Here is a 19311-nt window from a genome sequence, read left to right as displayed (position 1 = left end):
TACGATCAACGGTTTAGAAACATTTTTCCAATTTTATTTCAAGGGTGCATATATCACTGTAAAATGCGAAGAATCTTACTGTATCGCTTTCTTTTATATACGTAAAAAATACATATAACATTGATTTTTACCATAAACAAAAAAAATAAAAAACAAATTACGACTTTGCGTAGTTTAAAACAAAAATAAAAAATTCTTCTTCGGAAAAATGATATACATCAAAAAATTCGTACCGCCATCAATTCGAAATTTCTCTGATAAACAAAAATATACAAAACTTCTCGTTTAATAGAAAGAGCGATTCTTCTGACAAATATACAATATATCATTTTCTTCCAATTTTACATTATGTGTTGATATGTTCCCTTACGAACTGGCAAATTTCAACAACTTTTTTATAACGCCTTTCGGCGATGAGGCGCTGTTTGGTATTGTATCCGTTTTACCATCTGAAGTCAGATCTCGCAACGAATTAATCTCGATTGGCACAGAAAACTGCTTACAAGTGGAGGATACACATGAAACTGTAGTCAAACTTTCAATACGCGAAGCAGCGCTTTATAGTTTGAAACAAAAAAAAAAGGAAAGAAATCATTAAAAAATTAAAAAATATCTCATGCTAAATGGAATCGAACGTCAAAACAGAAGACATGACGAATTTTCTAATTCCATGTATACACTCTAAAAAAATAAATATAATAATTACAGAAAATTATCATCACCCGTAGTAGCAATTAAGCGTTTCAGAAGAAATTTCGTTAGTTTCAACGATTACGATTCGCAAATCGAATCGCTATGTTCTACAATGCTTCTGTTCTTTCTACAATGAATTTCTAGTTTCCTCTCATTGCTTTCTTATCGCTTTTTGTATCCTTAAAGAAATAACTGATTGCGGTATCAATCTAGCAGTGTACTTTCGTTTACACGCATACACATTCTATACTTTGCATGTAAGTAATGCCTATTTTCCAAATGTATGAAATATGCTCAACCAGAAAATTATGTCGCAATTCTTGAGACATCACCTTAGGCTTAGGGTTTCATTAATTTTCCTTTATCTCCTCCGGATACTCGTGTCGTCGAGGCACATTATCGTTTCGCTCACTCACTCGCTTCTACTATTTATCTCGCTCTCGCTCTCTCTCTCTCTCTCTCTCGTGCGCGCTTGCGCTCTCTCTCTCTCTCTCGTATTTCTCTCTCTCTCTCTCTTTCTCTTCCACGCAATTCTACGCATTTCCGTGGTACCCTGACCCACAATGCGATTTATCCTTACAGAAAATGAACTTTTTGTACTATCAATAACGTCGAATGCGCGGGCAAGGTATCACAGTTATGCGCGGCTATCCATGGGCTTGTTATTGCTCCACTATATCGAATCGATAATTAATGCAGTATGCATACACTATTTCATACATGACATTTTTTACACGGAAAATTTCACATTTTATTTGCATTTCACTTTCGATCCGATTGGTATATACGATACTTTATAAATTAACAATAATTATAATACGCATTAATCTTTCCAATAAGAAATATGGGAAAGTAAGATAGTATCTATATAAATTCGTTTTTATCCCCGAATATAAATATAATTTGAGGCATAAATATAATTTATCTCTATTTAATATCTAATAATAGTACCAGACCATTAGTAATCAACAAGATTCGTTTCTTGCAAATGAACGGGGATAAAAATCATCGCTGAACGAAATTGCGTATGCACACACAGATTCCTGTTACACGGGAATAATAATCGAACGCAAGATAAAAGTTCGCACTGTCCGTCGATCGATGTTACAACGAACGTTTTCTCGCTTATTCTCTTGATTCATTGGAAAAGCAATAATTCTTTTTCGTATTCCACATTATTCACAAACAGGATGATGATCCACGATTAAAAATTGCATTGTTACGCAATATGTCCACCTTTTCTTTTTATTTCGTTTTCCTCTTTTTTCCCGTCTTACCTTCACTTTTCTTCTTTTCCTTTCTTTTTTCTTTTTGATTTCTGATCGTATCCTCTTGACGGTATATATGTCCATACGCGATATTGTTGTTCTCTTTTCCGTTTAGTATAAATGTCTTATCCGGTGACGTCGACGCACGTAGACAATTTAAAAATTCAATACATACGAATATATAGTTTCGTTTAATACGAAATGCGTACTTAACGAGGATTTCCCTTAACGATTAATTTTACGCGTATTAATATGTGATGCTTATGAGTTTATGAGCTACCATACTAAAGGAAAAACATACACCACTGAAAGATTATATCGTTACTTTATCGCGATCGCCTTCATTATAATTGGATCGCCGAAAGCTACGCTTGCACTGTGCATACATTCAATGGAGACACGATGTTCAAATTAAGCGAGTTACTTGACATTATATGTTAAACGTTACTCTTTTCACTTTCTTTTTCCTATTAGAAATGAATCATCCTTGCATGCAGTCGCATTGCAATGAACATCGTTACACCGCCATTCCATATATAAATAGTGAAGCACATTAAAAACATAGCAGTAAGCTAAGTAATATGCAAATATTGGAAAACCTCCACTAATTCTATGCAAAGTATAGCTTGTAAGATACCATTCATTAAAACTAGGACTTATCGTTATTATAATTATAATTCAGTTGCTTTTCTCTTTTCTTTTTATTTCACAAATCTTTCTTCGTTTCTATCGATTTTTATGTGCAACATGGCTATGGGTTCTGCTCCAATTACTAACAAATTTGCTTTCTTCGATTGACCGAAAACAAATTTGTCCAGAACCATATTTCCGCGAATACTATATATTTATAGAAATGAAACTATTCTTATCAATAGTTATAATTTATGTACAATTTAACAATCTGGTTGTAATAACTTTTCTCTTTCTCTCTCTCTTTCTCTTTCTATTTCTCCATCTTTTTCCCTTTCTCTTCTTTCTCTCTGACTCGAATTTCAATGAAATTAGATAAATTACGTCATAAAATTATATCGAGCTCAACTTATTATGCCCTGCCGTGTCACATTTAATGATGGAAACAAGTCAAAATGATTTTTTCTTCTCTCTTCGCTGCGTAATACGTTTCTGCTTTGTACATGTATTTACGTATCAAACCATTTCAGATAGAATTTCTTCGAACGACTACTAATAACGCTAACCGTGCAACTCGTGCAATTTTACCAAAATACTAGTTACACCACTTCCACGCGCGCATTAATTCGCATAGACTGGTTAAAATTTATTTCAAAATGGATCAGAAATTGAAATAACTTTTACCAAATCTCCTCCACTTAACATATTAATAGTTCAACCAAGTAGATTGGCAAATTTCCCGATTATTTCTGCACGCAAGATACACGTGGACGTTCTTCATTTCTATTGAAAGGTATAATACGATTCCATGAATTCGTGCCGTTATCATTCAATTTATGTTCCTCGTTTTTATCCTTCCTTCATTTACGGCTACGAATTTTTATTCAAGAATATATTGTGTATGTATTATATATATATAATGTGTGCGTGTGCGTGCATGTGTATGTGTATGTGTGTGTGCGCGCGCGTGTGTGTAAAAAATCATTTTTACTTGTTAAATCTTGGTGGCCTCCTCAATCGTGGTATCAATTCTGCCCTAACCGTTCTAGCATAATTTGGAGCAGCATACTGATCCGTAACGGCGATAGGACTTTGCAGGCTTTGTATGAACATTGGTGACTCTTGTAGTTGTCCTACACCCGCTTGATACTGATACTGACTATTCGCTATATCCGCAGTCGGATAATGATTAGGTTGCACGAATTGAGGAGGATTGTCGTATTGCGGATACGGAATAGAACTCTCTGCAGAGAATTGAGGGATTACTGGGTTCACATTCACTGGTGTAGTTGCAAAACTGCCAGGATCATATGTTTGATATTGATTCAGCTGTCCAATTTGCGTTGTACTGAATGGAGGTGATTGAGGAAACTGAGATGTGTCAGGAAATAGCACACTTGCAACGGTTGGCTGAGGGAAGCTTTCCGGTCTGGCATAAGGTGACATATTTGCTGTGACATTGCTTAAATTTTGAACATTTGGAATACCAGCGATTTGTGATGTGCCATAGCTATGAAAAGTTTGCCTACTATGATCAAGATCTTTCACACCACTTTGCAGAGAACTCGTTACATTCAGTTTCGATTTGGAGTTTGGACCACCAATATCATTATGCTTGGTTCTTGCTTCTGTGACAAAAGGATGGCGAACATTCACAATGCTCTGTGGAGCACGCAGTGGTGGAAAATTGATCGGTGTCATCTTCGACGCGTGATTCTGTTGTTCCAATGCTTTCCTAGCTACGGCAAATGCGGTGTTATCGTTCCGTGATGCTGGCCGAGATTGATGTGTACTGGAAGCAGTTCCATGGTTCTCCCTATGCAACGTTTGAACCGACGACTGGTTTACGAACCTCGATGATAAGTTGTTCATAGTTGTGCTATTCCTTGTTTTGTAATCCTGATTGTTTACAGATGATTCTTTGTATTCGGATTGTATTTGATAATTCTTCATTTTCGAATCAATTTCACTGGAAAACTTTTTAGCGGAGTAATCTTTGGACTTAGATGTACTCTCGTGAGAAACATTACCACCAACACATGTTGCAGTAACACCTCTTACACTACTGAAAGTAGAACTAGATTGATTTGCGGTTACGATTGATGTATTCTTTGTTAGTTGTTCGTTAGATTTTAAATTCTCGTTGTTTCCACTATTCTTTTTTATAGATGAATTCATCCTATTTGAAGAAACTGTAACAGTTGATGTTGTGGTGATTGTACTCAATGTAGCATCTTTATTCCCCATTGTAGTGTTTACTACTCTGACGGATGGCTTTGATAATCTACTTTTGTTCCCCACATGATCGAGCTTTTGACTTTTACCCTTATCCGCTACTTGATTGTTTGATAAAATTTTGGAATCTGCACTGCTATTTTGATTTTTGGACAGTAAATTATTATGTGATTTACAATTAATAGTGACAGCTGGCAGGAGCAAAGCGCTGGCTCACTTTTTGGTCATGATTTTAAGATATTCCAGAGCGTTTTGAGCAGCACTAGCTTGAGCATCTTTACTAGTAACACCACAACCATAGCAAACTGCTACTGGCAAGGTAGACAACTGCACAAGGCACTGGCATTTACCTGTAATAAGGAAGGAAACATTCATCTTATCCAATCCATATATATTTACATATAATGAAAATAATAATCAAAACATTACTTTTTATTTATAATTCTTCAATTAAAGCTCCAATTATAATAAACAATATGAGAGAAAGCAACACAAGTATTAGAACATTCTAATAAATGAAATATGATATAGCTGATATATGAAGATAATTGGTAAACTTAAAAATTTTGAACATTTAGATAAGATAAAGGATTATTTTAAGAAAAATATATGAATAATACCTAAATATAGATTACAGATAATTGTGATGTATAATAATTATGTCATAGGTTATACACATGTTTTACAGAGTTCTTTTTTTGTAAGAGGTGCACATTGATAAAAATTATGGCTGGAATAAAATCTGCTAAAAGTACTTTACGTAAAAAAATGAAAGATATTATTACACAACTTAATACTGAAGAGAAACAAAGACAATCAATGAAGGTATTTACTAAAGTAAGTATATTGAAGAAATAATCAAGGTATTCATAATATAAAGAAGAGGTTATGTTATATCTTTATCTGAAACTCTTTATGACAAACATATTTTTGCATGCACAGCTATGTTCTCTACCACAGTTTCGAGAAAGCACAAGAATTTCCTTATATCTAAGCACAAAAGATGAAATTGACACAATTGAAATATTAAAATATATATTTGAAAGAAAAAAAGTCGTATTTGTTCCTAGGTATAAAGGAAAAGAAATGGAAATGGTTAAATTACTTTCGATGCACGATTATGAAACACTACCATTAACCAAATGGAATATTAAACAACCAAATGTTAATGAACTTAGAGAAAACGCATTACAAACTGGTAAAACCTGAAATATTTAATACATACAATCATGCTCCATTTTAGATTATAATATTATTGATATTTTCTAAATTCATTAAAACTAACAAGATACAAAATTTAATATTTTATAAAATTATATATTTTAGGTGGATTAGATTTAATACTTATACCAGGTGTTGCATTTACTGCTAATGGTAAGTAAGTTTAGTTTGTATAGATTATTTGGAAAAGTTTTAATTTTTAAAAATTACAGTAATATGTATTATCAATTAGGAAAACGTTTGGGACATGGAATGGGTTATTATGATAAATTTTTGGACTTATGTTTAAAGAAACAACAAAAAATACCGCACTTAATTGCACTGGCATTTAATGAACAATTGTGTGAAGATATTCCTACATCTGAAAATGATATACTTTTGGATCTTGTACTTACAGAAAAATAATTTATAATGAGAAAATTTACGTTTTGTATTCATGTTCTTAATTTAACTGTACTTTCTAATAAATAAGTTAAATATAAAAATATATAAACTAATATAAATTAATAAAATTTGATTTAACAAAAAAAAGAATCAATAACTTACCACTGATAGACTTTTCCTCAATATCAACATAAGTTACTTCAAATTGCTGCTCTGAAGCAATTTCTTGCAAGAACTGTACCAAATTTACATCGCCATCATTCAAACATGTATTCTATAACAAAAAGAAACAATGAAGCAAATTTAATGAAATTAAAAAATCTAATCAAATTGCTTTTTTATTTTTATACTTTGAAACAGAGTACAACCAATGTGTTTGAATTAATTGTATTACAAACCTGTAATTCAAAAAGTTTAACACCAGTGGATGACTTCAGACTTTTATGAAATTGTGAAACTTTAAGGCTATGAATAGTAGTTAATGTTGAAATTTTGCTACCTTTCAAATCAGCATAACGGGCATTCACATTTGCATTTCTTTGTAAAACCTATAACGGACAATTAACATATGTAAGAATTTATTTAAATGCGTATCATTGAAGAAAGTTCTCCAATGACTGCACATATATTAAGAGTAAAATGAAGTGGAAATGATCCAAGCATGTTATTGTTAAAAACATATGCTGTTGTGTAAATGACTTACGATACAAATACACATATAAAATGTGTAATTGAAATATTAATAATTATCCGTTATAGATTCAGGGTGATCAGAAAGGTAGCTCATATTTCATAATACTGTTTCCAGTGCCAAATCACTTCCACTTCACTTAACATACACACACATACACAACTAAAACAATACACATACAAATACACAACTTATATAAACAATATTTTAATATTATTGCATCATACCAAATGTATAAAAAATATATAAAATTATACTTTATAATTTTATAATAAGTTTATTTTATATATACATAAACAAACAAAATAGTCTTACCTCATCTTCATCTATATTAGAGTTTTCTGTGTTCATATAATGTAAGGCTTGCCACATTTTGTGAGCTGCGTGCCTTTTTGCAACTTTCTTACTTTTTCCTTGGCCAACTTCCCGATATTTTAAAACAGAACAGACAATTGTGAATTGCCTCTCATGTGGCAAGCCCTCTTCATTTTCTATTGTATATTTTGGTGGAGGCCAGTGACGTGACATGCACATTTCTTGTAATGCTCCAATAGGATTTGTAATTATTTTTTCTTCTCCATATCCAGATAATTCTTGTAAGTTCTCAGAACTGTATAAAATAAACTAAATTAAACACATAAATATATAAAAAATTATATACAAAAAGTATATGTTTGTTTATATATATTTGTTACTCTGATAAATTATTTGGAAGTGGAGAATCTGGTGATTCACTATTTAGTCTACACAGTTTATCCAATACAGCCCTTGCAGCGGCATGCTTTGCCTCCTTTTTTGATTTTCCAGTCCCCATTGCTGAAACAATTGGATCTACTTCAATCATCAGATACTTATCATTTTACACTTTTGCTCAATGTAAATGTATAATTAATTTCTATATAAAAGTAAATTTATAATACTACACTAAATAATACTAAAGTAAATAAAGCAAATATTAACTTAACCTCCATTGAAACTACGTGATCAACTCTAAGTTATAATTTACTTATATTCAATGATTATAACTTATAATTAAGTAAAAATATATGTTATAATGTCAGTTTCAATTGCTATCTTAGACTGGATGTATCCTTTAAATGATTTAAATCGGTGAGTTGAAAAATAAATATTGCATTATCAAAATTAGATACAAACCAACAACATCAGCAACAGTAACACGGTAACGAAAAATAGGCTCATGGATAGCACCCTCTACTTGTATTAACTCATACTTTGGTGTCGTGCCCCTACGAGAAAGCAATTCCTGAAGAATAGAAACTGGTGTTTTGTTGGACAATGATTTCATCTCCAATTGAGCGGCCTCACTTATTGGACGTTTTCCTATCATCAAACTGTGTAATGATGACCGAACTCGGTTACGCCGACTAACATTGTTTGAGTGGTTAGGAATCCCACCTACACTGGCCATCATATTAGGCCCAACCTGTTGCGGTTGATGTATTTCCTCCATTTCTGCAATCTATAAATTACAAAAGATATTTTTATATATATAATTTTCAATAAAAATTTTATTTAAAAAATGTAATAAATGATAAAATCATATCTTTTATTTATAATATATTACAATTATCAAACATGAAATTGTGTATTCATTCAATTATACAGTTTCCTTTTAAAGATTACTTATTATCATTCCATTATGTTCTATATCATAAACTTCATATTATTAAATAAACAATCAAAGGGTTTTAGATTAATGAAAGATGTCAAGCATTGGAAATCTTCCAAATTATTTTTATTTACTAAATGTTCAAATCAATAACCTCTATTATAAAGTCATAACATAAGGAGATTTTCTTTGTGAAAAAGCAAACTTTCTGATAATATGTCATATCATATTATTAATATATATTTTGTTCATCTATCCTTTATATAATAACCTTACAATCAACGAAAAATAAAATAATAAGTTATTACTAACGTGTGAATCCATATTGATATTTTAGTAAGGTACTTAACGACGAACACAAGATCTATGCAGTATAAAACGGTAGGAAAACCGGCTGGCGGCCATGATTGTTATAAAATTCATTGATTAATTCTAGTATGTAAAGCATAGAAAATTCAATAACGAAATACGAAGGTTAAGCTTTATTGCGATTTCACCGAGAACGGAGCCAATGACGACTTTCATCACTGACAGGGTTCTATTTAAAACGATGATAAGGAAGAGCATAGAGCAATCGGTCACAGTATCGTCCGCTACACAAAATCTAAAAAGTCACTACCTTTACTCACAATTTTCAAACGTTCTATATATATTAACTGGCTCCTTAACAGGCCAATTCCTATACGAAAAGCGAATCCCGCTTTTTGTGACCGATCCAAATCTCACAAAAAGCTTGATCCGTTTGACGACAGAAAAATGGTTTACTGACTACCGGAGAATCTTCCTCGTTTCTGATTCTGCCGCAGTATGCAATCTGAACAGTTTTTATAGACGCAGGAAGCACGCGCATCTTTCTGCGCAGGTGCATTACTGGTGTGGTTTTATAGAAACAAATGCACGTTTTGTCGTATTTAAAATACAATAAATTTTTTTTTATCTAGAATATAAAAATACTAAAATATCTCTCTTTCAACTATATAATATAATATAATATATAACATATATAAGAGGAGATATAATCAACATACAAAACATACTATTCCAATGAAAAATATAACGAACCTTTCTTTTTTCGAAATTCCCATCAATGACCTTTTAATTCGATATTTACTGTAATTTGAACTTATATATGATTTTAATATAATAGTTTCATATATTTTAGTGCGTTTTATTAATACAATGCAAATTTTAACGAAATTTCTTGAAGTTTGAGTCAAATGTCCTTATAAATAATAATTCATACATTTGATAAATTTCATTTAATATACTATGGAGTAAAAACAAAACTCTGAACATTATACAACAATCTGTAGGAATACTGAATCTACAATATTATTTATGTTTGAATTGGCGCCATTTTAAGAAATACACCGCCATTTTCAATTTTCACTATCGTTTCTTGGCAACACCGGATGTTGGTATGTTTCGCATTTGTATACCACCTGGCATCATCACTTCCGGCTGTTACCCGCTGAAACCGTCTAAAGATTGTACGCCATTATTGCATACTAACGCTACAGTGCACTATTCCAAACATTTTGACCGGTTTCTGCTATCTTTATCCTATTCATTTATAGTTGAAGACCCACAATGAGTGATATCGAGGTAAATATTACATTTTCCTTTTTTAAATATTACTTTTACGTGTAATTTTATACATATTGTGGCCGTAACGACATGCGGCTGATCACAGCCATTATCGATCCATCAACGTTCAACTATGTTTCACATTTATATTATCATTTTAATGCTCTTATTTTACTCATAAACTATTAAAAATTTGCAGATTTATTGATAGTGGTGTTACTAACCTTTTTATTTTTATAAAATATATTTATTGATCCAACTAATTTTTTGTAATTCTGTTTTAACTATAATTTAGAAGGTTAAGCGTTTGAATCTCCATGATTATTGAAATTAACAATATTTGGAAAATCCAAAATATAGTTCAATTAATTTACAATATAAAGTATTTTTTATTTCATTTCTATATAACGTTCTTGAATTTATAGTTTAAAAGGTAAACGAAACATAAATAAATATAAAATACTGGCAGAAAACTAAAATTATATTCTTTATTCCAGCGGAGTGGTAGTCGTAGTGCAAGTCCTAGAAGACCAAGAACAGCAGATGGAGGTTTGAGAGACTCACGTTCACATTCAAGATCACGTAAATCACGGGAACGTAAAGAATCTCACCGACCAGTGAAAGAATATTCACGATCACGAAGCCGTTCAGTTTCAAGAGGAAGAAAGTCATATCGCAGTAGCAAATATGCCAGTGCTGGTCACCGTGGTAGTAGTCGCAGTCGTAGTCGTTCTCCTTATAGGGGTGGTCGATATTCTCGAAGCAGATCACGATCGTACTCTCGTTCCCGTTACTCTCGCGAACATGATAGGAACATTTATCGTTCACACTCTCGGAGTCCAATGTCGTCTAGACGACGTCATGTTGGAAACAGAGATAATCCATGTCCTTCCAGATGCTTAGGTGTATTTGGGCTTTCCATTTTTACAACTGAACAACAAATACATCACATATTTTCCAAATATGGACCTGTCGAACGTGTACAAGTTGTAATTGATGCAAAGGTACTTAAATATTAACGTTTTATAAACTACAATATTATATTTACATACTAACATATGTTAATTGTGCAAAGATCTAACATTAATGTTCATATATACATATACAACCCCATAACTATTAAAAAAAAGAATAGGGGAATAGTAAATTATACCAGAGATTTAGAACGTTCGTGCATTAAGTTTATGTAAAACGTTAAAGGCCTCTGGTCACATTTTATTTTATCTAAAAATCAATTAAACAAGAATTTCTATATATTTATTTTCCATATTTTGATTAAAAATCGTATAATATATTGACGCATAAATATTTATATTTTAGACTGGACGATCCAGAGGATTCTGTTTTGTATATTTTGAATCATCTGAAGATGCTAAAGTAGCGAAAGAACAGTGCACAGGGATGGATATTGATGGTCGAAGAATAAGGGTAGATTTTTCGATTACACAAAGAGCTCACACGCCAACTCCAGGAATTTACATGGGAAAACCTACACATTTACATGACAGAGGATGGGATGGACCTAGAAGACGAGAGTGAGTTTGTATTTTTTTAGATATAATTCCTAAATGAAACTTACTAAAAGACAGAAAAAACTATTATTTTTCTTTCATTAAACAGTAGTTACAGAGGAAGTTATCGACGTTCACCTAGCCCATATTACAATCGCCGTCGCTCACGCTATGATAGATCTCGATCACGTTCTTATTCACCACGTAAGTTTACTTTTTGTTCTGTCACACGACCTAATATAAGCAGTCTACATGGATATGTGTCTCATTTAAAAATACATAACATTTAATCAATTAAGATAACTAGATCTAACAAAATACAAAAACTTTGATTGAACATTGATTTGATATTGTATAATTCGCCAGGATTCGTATTTATGAACCTAAAAATACATTAAATTATAAAAATACTTTAAATCTATTCATAAAAAATTAATGATATTAATTAAATGTCAGTCACATATGCTAATATATATATACAGTGTATAATATTGCATTTATTGTGAAATTTTAAGTAATATTAAAATATTTATCAACTATGAAATCTAATGTATCGTAATCTAAAGCAAGAAGTTTACTTGAGTTTTTTATTTTAGATTAAATTATTTTCAGAATTTTCGGAACTATTAATATACAAAACATTAACATGTTTTAAAGAGTTGCATGCAATAAAATTTCACTGTTTGAAGTGCTTTCTCACAAAGATTAGCTTTCTTTGACTAAACTAAAGATACTAAACAGTATGTTAATATACTTCTCCTATTCAGTGTTGTATATATATATATATATATATATATAATATATTCAGTGTTTTATATATATATATATATATATATATATATATATATATATATAATATATTCAGTGTTTTATATATATATATATATATACACACACATACACACCTACATTTTAATGAATGAAAAACTGTATATTTACATATATAAAATACACATATGAACACAATTGTAAGTGATTTCGAAATTTATATAATCATTCACTTATAACTGAAGTTCTCTTAATTTAGATTCATATTTTCGTAGACCGCTTATATTTACTTCAAGAAAAATGTTTAAGTACAAATAAGTAGTTAAATTAGCAAGAATGGAAGACAGGAGCATCAAGGAATGCATCCGATAAATCGTACGGTAGTAACTAAGTGTAACCCGTAACATGGGTCAAACAATCATAGTTTTTGTTGCTTAATGAATTTCAGGTCGATATTAAGTGACACGAGTGTGATGCGAGAGGCCAGGTGTTTGGGAGACCATTTGTGTGACTTGACCCTTTGACCTCAAATTTCTTCTAACAATACTGTACCGGGTCAAAAAATGCAAACGCTACATTCTTACTACTATTCTTACCTTACCTAGTTCTGCATTGTATGCAATTAATATACAGCATTTAAATTATGATCGTACAATATCAGTTAATCAGATAATCTAATATGCAAAGAAGTGTAGTATATTCTTTGCATGAAAGAGTAAGGTTAGAATGGACTCAAATAAAACCTTATTTTCACAATGTTTCATTTCCTAAGAAATTGTTATGAAGATAAGGTTTACGTATTGTAATATGATGCTAATATGTGAAGGTTGGAATATAATTGTTTCTATCTTTCTTTGGTTTCAAGTTGATTTCAGTTTTGCTTAAAAATTATATTCCAGCCATTCTGTTTTTTAACATAACTGCTAAAACGTGTTACAAATCAGGAAAAAATGTGGTATTCATAAATATTTATATAAAAAGAAAAATATTTAAAAAAAAACGGAAAGACCGAAAGACATACAGAAACGAATGAAACAAAACAAAAATAAATTTAAAAATAGAAGTAAGTTCTCTAACCTGTTTGTTTGTTTATAAGGTTTTGAATCAAGAGGTATTGGATGATAGAGGGAAGTTTGAAGTTTCACTCTGAAAAAATGAAAGTTTTGAAAAGTTGAAGACAAGATATCTGAAGATGTTTGTCTTGCTCGAATTTCGAAGATCCGAAGGTTTTTCGCGCTTGTGACAAAGAATATGATCCGAATCGCATTCCTTACCGGCTGAGAAGTCTCAAGCCTAGAAGAACTGCAAGCCTCAAGACAGTAAGAAATCGTTGATCGTCAGGCCCCCGACCTGGACAAGCCAGTGGTTGGGGGTGAAACTGGTCGAACGTTTCAGAAAATGTTCAAGAAGCATCGAATTCTTTTATGAGTAGGGAAGAGCGTAAGCTGCTCCAAGGTTTATACCGATCATATTCTTTATCAGTTGATTTGGTTAAATAATATATCCGTAAATAGGTGTTATATAATAAATAAACATATATACCTTCGCCCTTATTCCCTCCACCATCCTAAAACCTCCTATTTATCCTTAAGGGTAATATCCTATTGTTTTCACTTTGTATAGGAGTAAGCAGCGGCAATTCGAATTGAAACTATTAATAAACAGTGTTTTTTTAATATAAATTATTTACCTGTCATTTATTACCTTCAAAACCATAAATAGTTATATGGTAATTAATAATCCACAATAATTTTTTTAAACTTTGATCTGAATCTTATTAAAACTAACGATTATAAATGTACAACAAATTCATGACTTGAAATAATAATAAAAATATGAAGTTTTGTAAATTAGAGAATACTTATAAGAAAATCTTAAAATTATCATTTCATTTGGTATGAATTATAACTGCAAAAGTATCTATAATATAATATGCATAATCTTCAAAAAGTTTGTCAATAATATAAAAGAATGCTAATATTATTGTACCTACAAATTCAGTTTTTATAAAGACATAAACATTTAACATATTAGTACTTGCTAATAGTTATGTATCTATTTGTGTACTCACAGATATTTTGTTAGTGATATTTTTCATGAGAACTTACCTTATGTAGAAATCATATATACATATATTGCACCTTGATAAAAGTATTACTAGCACTTGGTAGCACATTAGTATCACATCGTATACGACGGTGATTAGTAGAAGTTCGATTTGACAGAAGAAAACATGGATCGTTTTGACGTTAGTTTGTTATGGAAATTATGGTTAATCAATGTAATAATAGTGAATTGTAATGCTGCCGTAGTAAAGGAACCATATCAAAGTCAAATACCTACACAAGGATTGTATAATACTAGTGATAATGTCGTTATTTTAAACGTTACTAATTTTAAGTCATCCGTTTACGAAGATACAAAGGGTTGGTTAGTTGAATTTTACAACAGTTGGTGTGGTTACTGTCTTCGATTTGCACCGATGTGGAAAGATTTTGCTAATGATATTTACGGTAAGTCAATTTTAATGATTATAAAATAATTAATAAATCACATAAAAATGTATCACTATCGCTTAACTTATTTATTCGTATGAACTTATCTTACTTAATATAATTCTTAAAACATATCGCTTTTTATATTTGCTGTATATCATAATAATCTATGAAAGCACTTTAAGTAAATACATACAATCGTGAATTTATTATTATTAAGCAAGTATGTTTTTAAGGAACCTTTGGCAAATCTAAATATGTATTATCTAAGATCTTTAAGTATGTATTATAGATGAGATTAATCATATCTTGCAAATAATTTATTTCAATAATATTTTTAGCATGGAAAGATATTGTAGTAATTGCTGCAATAGATTGTGCCGATGATGATAATAACCCAATTTGCCGAGAGTATGAAATTATGCATTATCCCATGCTTAAATACTTTTCTGTAAATGCACATCCACCGTCATTAGGATTATTGATGGAGAAGTATGATGATATTAATGAACTTAGACATAGTTTAATAGATTTATTAGGAAGAGAACAACAAGAAGGAAGAGGTATTTCATGGCCTAATATAGCACCATACAGGTATATCAATTTATACTTCTTTATTTTTTATATTCACTCTTTCAAATAATAGGAGCTAATTATTGTTATGTTTTGATATTATAGAAATTATGAAACTACAAATATTTGGAAGGCTATACCAAATACTATAAAATATGTCTTCTTACTATTTGAAAGGACAGATTCACATTTAGGTGCTGAAGTTATATTAGATATGCACAAAATTACAACATTACAAATAAGAAGGGTATTATCTGACAATGAATTATTATGTGAGACAAACAAAGTCACAAATTTTCCAAGTTTGATAGTTTTAGCTCGCAATGAGACACAAAAGGTTCTTAAAATCAGAATACCTACAAGAGAAGGTGTTTTCAATGCAATTAAAGAATTTATGATTTCAAAATCAGAAACTATTCATGAGCTAAATCCTATTAAGAATCATTCAATAAAGAATGAAAATCATAAATTAAATACTAGCACTCCAAAACAATTACAAGCAACACCACAGCCAGAAAGTACAGACATAAGTGGAGATCATTTATACCAACTTGATCTTGAAAATGCCTTAAGATATTCAATCTCTCATGAAATTCCATTACATAAAATAATAAAAGATAAAAAAATGGATGCATTGAAAAAATATTTAAATGTATTGGCTGACTATTTTCCTCTGAGATATGGTAACATTTTTCTAGAAATCACTAGAGATATTATTAAAAAAAGAAATAATATATCTGGGGAGGAGTTTAGTCAAATAGTAAAATCTATAGAAGAAGAAATGTCACCTGTGTACTCTGGACCTTCAAAGTGGGTTGGATGTAAAGGCAGTAAAGAAGGATATCGTGGGTATCCCTGTGGTTTGTGGACAATGTTTCATATGTTGACAGTTAATTTTGCTATCTTAAATAAGGACGTTGAACATGAACCAAGAAAAATATTAGAAGCAATGCATGGATATGTACAAAACTTTTTTGGATGTGCTGATTGTGCTCAACATTTTGTCCAAATGGCTTCAAAAAACAAAATGTTTGATGTGTCTAATGCTAATGACAGCATCTTATGGCTGTGGTCAGCTCATAATGAAGTAAATGCAAGACTGTCAGGTGATGATACAGAAGACCCAAAACATAAAAAAATTCAATATCCAGCAGTTGAACATTGTCCAAATTGTAGATATGAAAATGGTACTTGGAATGAAGAACATGTTTTATATTACCTTAAAACAAAGTATAGTTATAAAGGAATAAATTATTATGATTCAGTCAACACACACAAGGATGGTAATGGCAATAAGTTAAAAATAAGACAAGAAAGACTAGTATTGAGTAAATATACAAATAATAAGAAAATTGGATGGGATTTTACAATTTTTGATATAAGTATTTGTGTTGTGCTCTATGTTGCATCTGCTATCATACTTATATTAGTCTGTATAAAATTTGCAGTCAAAAGAACTTATAGAAAACGACATTACGTTAGCTTATTTACAAAATGTGATTTTTATTTTTGTTAATTGAGATATATAAAACTTAAAAAGGAATACATCTTTAAAAAATTAATAACAAAGTTATGAAAATATAGTTATGCTTATAAATATATTGTACATATATCATTTCCAATCATACAATTTTTTTACAAGAATGTAATATTAATAGATATACAATCTTAATTACTTCTTCAAATGATGTTAACTAAAATCATTATTCATAAATCATATTATGTATTTATTCTTATTCGTTATAAATGTATTGTATTTAAAATTATAGTGGAAAAGACATAATGATAATTATGTAAGTTTAATGTATAAAATTTTATAACGAGATTATTCCTTTTTGCCATAGGACATCTTTTTTACAATTTAACGTTCATTGACAAATACGATATATTTGTACATTTAACATTATTGTATTAAATTGAAAAATATGTAGTAAAAGATATTTAAGTTCACTATATAACATCATATAATAACAATAATTATAAAACTAGTCCTACCAATGTACAATTATATTATGTTTAATATAAATTATTACAATTATTAAATCTTTATGTATGTAAAATCGACAATCCTTAGACAAATATATTATAAACTGAATCAAACTTGTATGTGTAGATATTAAAATCAAATTCTTCCACTATTTTGTTAAAAGGCATTTATTGTAATATTTTCTTGAATTTGTATAATTTATCTATGATAAGAATAAAAATTAAGTACTGATTTACTATGTATAATTAAGTTCATATATTTATAATAAATTGTTGAAGTACAATTGTAAACAATAATCTGACTTTTAATCTATTCCAATAGTACATTTTTAAGTCTATTACAACAATGTAATAAAACATACATGCTTTGTGATATATACAGTATATAATACAAATTAATCAGTTTAACAAATTTGTTTTTATAAGCTTTACAAAATTTTTACAATTTATATTTATTTGTTTTTAAAGTCTGTATATTGCCATGAATTTGATGTATCCCATATTACACCATTATGGGGTAATTGAGATTTTATATAAGGAAGTGTCCATGTAAGGTACCATCGGTTGCCTAATACTTCCTTTACATTTTGTTTCCAACCTAAGTTATATATGTGTATTTTCTTATTACTCTCATTAGCTATATTACCATTAAGCACTAGACAAAAATGATAAATGCACAGAACTCCTGTGTACAACATTCCTACTGCAGATACAATATACAGAACGAGATAAAACTGATTTGTAGAACCATCGAATCCAAAAATGAATATTGCTAAGGGAAAAATGATTTTAATAAGTGACATAGGAAATTCAAACTGCATTATATTCCAAATAAAGAGATTATTATAACAAAAACTATATGTTGTCGCTACAAATAAATATAAAAGAAACATTATAAAGTATCTGTGATTATAATGACCAATACAACAACCAGTAAAAATACAATGATGATCTCTCTTTAAAATACATATATTACATGTAGGACAATGCCATGACCGTGGAGGTGCAAGAGTTTCACATGAAGCACACAATCTCCAACCATTTTTAGTATTTGCAGCACTTATTGGCATAATATCTCTTCTAGTGCTAGTATCGCAAAATATTATATATGTAAAATTCCCGACTATGTTTAACATGATAAAATTTCCAAAAAGGAAATGCAAAATATACGGCAATGATCCATGTTCGTGTATTGCCGGTAAAACCACCCATAGTTGAAACCAATATATTGTTGGTATAATTGTTAATGTAAAAGTCATTGAAAAAAAGTCGCTTAAAGTGCGAGGCCAAATTCTTTTTCGGATTATCATTTTTAACAATTTTATACTTTTATTAAACACGTGATTCTACTCAGTAGATAATATCTATTTAATATGTGTGTACACTTCTCATCAATACTGGTTCATTCTACAGTAATACTATATCGTTATAACCTAAAAATTTGAAATCTTCCTAAATATTTTTTTTAATTAACTAATTTCATATATTGTATATTTACCGGATCACATTGTACATTCTGTTAAATTCGTCGTTTTAAGCATGCATGGAAATCTGTTCCTGTTATCACTATTCGTAAATTTTGTATACGCGCGAAGTTTGATTCTTCAGCCAATGTTCATATTAACTCACTTCATAGCAT

General features: G+C 30.2%; 5 protein-coding genes across 12 annotated transcripts; 3 read left to right on the top strand and 2 right to left on the bottom strand.

Moving 5' to 3' along the window:
• Nucleotides 1-4965: 4965 nt before the first annotated feature.
• Nucleotides 4966-9595, bottom strand: LOC132907367 (interferon-inducible double-stranded RNA-dependent protein kinase activator A homolog). Of its 5 annotated transcripts, none has more exons than XM_060960395.1 (8): nucleotides 9382-9594; nucleotides 9065-9159; nucleotides 8278-8602; nucleotides 7818-7953; nucleotides 7438-7732; nucleotides 6830-6979; nucleotides 6594-6705; nucleotides 4966-5176 (listed from the first exon to the last, which is right to left on the bottom strand). In XM_060960395.1, exons 2-8 carry the CDS (start codon nucleotides 9074-9076, stop codon nucleotides 5040-5042), a joined length of 1167 nt encoding a protein of 388 aa, XP_060816378.1. In that variant the 5' UTR covers nucleotides 9077-9159; nucleotides 9382-9594; the 3' UTR covers nucleotides 4966-5039. The 5 variants fall into 5 exon arrangements, with proteins under 5 accessions (XP_060816378.1, XP_060816379.1, XP_060816382.1 ...); XM_060960396.1 differs by having other exon boundaries at nucleotides 7818-7938; XM_060960399.1 differs by lacking the exon at nucleotides 6830-6979 and having other exon boundaries at nucleotides 7818-7938; nucleotides 9382-9595.
• LOC132907368 (5-formyltetrahydrofolate cyclo-ligase) lies at nucleotides 5487-6467 on the top strand. The gene is made up of 4 exons (XM_060960400.1): nucleotides 5487-5663; nucleotides 5769-6024; nucleotides 6153-6200; nucleotides 6280-6467. The coding sequence occupies exons 1-4, from the start codon at nucleotides 5553-5555 to the stop codon at nucleotides 6450-6452; spliced, it is 588 nt and encodes a 195-aa protein (XP_060816383.1). The 5' UTR covers nucleotides 5487-5552; the 3' UTR covers nucleotides 6453-6467.
• A 607-nt stretch (nucleotides 9596-10202) lies between the features above and the next one.
• On the top strand, nucleotides 10203-14300 carry LOC132907117 (transformer-2 protein homolog beta). Of its 3 annotated transcripts, none has more exons than XM_060959887.1 (5): nucleotides 10203-10357; nucleotides 10837-11343; nucleotides 11660-11874; nucleotides 11960-12054; nucleotides 13715-14300. In XM_060959887.1, exons 1-5 carry the CDS (start codon nucleotides 10343-10345, stop codon nucleotides 13738-13740), a joined length of 858 nt encoding a protein of 285 aa, XP_060815870.1. In that variant the 5' UTR covers nucleotides 10203-10342; the 3' UTR covers nucleotides 13741-14300. The 3 variants fall into 3 exon arrangements, with proteins under 3 accessions (XP_060815870.1, XP_060815871.1, XP_060815869.1); XM_060959888.1 differs by having other exon boundaries at nucleotides 13067-14300; XM_060959886.1 differs by lacking the exon at nucleotides 13715-14300 and having other exon boundaries at nucleotides 11960-12394.
• A 464-nt stretch (nucleotides 14301-14764) lies between these two features.
• Nucleotides 14765-17786, top strand: LOC132907116 (sulfhydryl oxidase 1-like). Its single transcript, XM_060959884.1, has 3 exons — nucleotides 14765-15131; nucleotides 15455-15707; nucleotides 15792-17786. Exons 1-3 carry the CDS (start codon nucleotides 14852-14854, stop codon nucleotides 17200-17202), a joined length of 1944 nt encoding a protein of 647 aa, XP_060815867.1. The 5' UTR covers nucleotides 14765-14851; the 3' UTR covers nucleotides 17203-17786.
• A 118-nt stretch (nucleotides 17787-17904) lies between these two features.
• Nucleotides 17905-19307, bottom strand: LOC132907118 (probable palmitoyltransferase ZDHHC24). Of its 2 annotated transcripts, none has more exons than XM_060959890.1 (2): nucleotides 19171-19307; nucleotides 17905-19105 (listed from the first exon to the last, which is right to left on the bottom strand). In XM_060959890.1, exon 2 carries the CDS (start codon nucleotides 18980-18982, stop codon nucleotides 18125-18127), a length of 858 nt encoding a protein of 285 aa, XP_060815873.1. In that variant the 5' UTR covers nucleotides 18983-19105; nucleotides 19171-19307; the 3' UTR covers nucleotides 17905-18124. The 2 variants fall into 2 exon arrangements, with proteins under 2 accessions (XP_060815873.1, XP_060815872.1); XM_060959889.1 differs by having other exon boundaries at nucleotides 17905-19120; nucleotides 19171-19296.
• Between the last annotated feature and the right edge of the window lie 4 nt (nucleotides 19308-19311).

Source organism: Bombus pascuorum, chromosome 5 (genome assembly GCF_905332965.1).
Source record: "Bombus pascuorum chromosome 5, iyBomPasc1.1, whole genome shotgun sequence".
Lineage (NCBI taxonomy): Eukaryota > Metazoa > Arthropoda > Insecta > Hymenoptera > Apidae > Bombus > Bombus pascuorum.
The sequence above is the reverse complement of the archived record's forward strand: the minus strand, read 5'-3'. Positions and strand labels throughout refer to the sequence as shown.

What these genes read in the sequence shown, in the direction of transcription:
- LOC132907368 (XM_060960400.1), top strand. Translation starts at nt 5,553, where the DNA reads ATGGCTGGAATAAAATCTGCTAAAAGTACTTTACGTAAAAAAATGAAA. An exon ending in AGAAAACGCATTACAAACTG is followed by an intron (nt 6,025 to 6,152) that starts GTAAAACCTGAA and finishes TATATATTTTAG; the next exon opens with GTGGATTAGATTTAATACTT. An exon ending in TGTTGCATTTACTGCTAATG is followed by an intron (nt 6,201 to 6,279) that starts GTAAGTAAGTTT and finishes ATTATCAATTAG; the next exon opens with GAAAACGTTTGGGACATGGA.
- LOC132907367 (XM_060960395.1), bottom strand. An exon ending in TTAAACTTTTTGAATTACAG is followed by an intron (nt 6,706 to 6,829) that starts GTTTGTAATACA and finishes TTTTTGTTATAG; the next exon opens with AATACATGTTTGAATGATGG. An exon ending in TGAGGAAAAGTCTATCAGTG is followed by an intron (nt 5,177 to 6,593) that starts GTAAGTTATTGA and finishes TCCTTATTACAG; the next exon opens with GTAAATGCCAGTGCCTTGTG.
- LOC132907117 (XM_060959886.1), top strand. An exon ending in AAGTTGTAATTGATGCAAAG is followed by an intron (nt 11,344 to 11,659) that starts GTACTTAAATAT and finishes TTTATATTTTAG; the next exon opens with ACTGGACGATCCAGAGGATT. An exon ending in GATGGACCTAGAAGACGAGA is followed by an intron (nt 11,875 to 11,959) that starts GTGAGTTTGTAT and finishes TTCATTAAACAG; the next exon opens with TAGTTACAGAGGAAGTTATC.
- LOC132907116 (XM_060959884.1), top strand. Translation starts at nt 14,852, where the DNA reads ATGGATCGTTTTGACGTTAGTTTGTTATGGAAATTATGGTTAATCAAT. An exon ending in TTTTGCTAATGATATTTACG is followed by an intron (nt 15,132 to 15,454) that starts GTAAGTCAATTT and finishes TAATATTTTTAG; the next exon opens with CATGGAAAGATATTGTAGTA. An exon ending in CCTAATATAGCACCATACAG is followed by an intron (nt 15,708 to 15,791) that starts GTATATCAATTT and finishes TTGATATTATAG; the next exon opens with AAATTATGAAACTACAAATA.
- LOC132907118 (XM_060959890.1), bottom strand. Translation starts at nt 18,982, where the DNA reads ATGATAATCCGAAAAAGAATTTGGCCTCGCACTTTAAGCGACTTTTTT.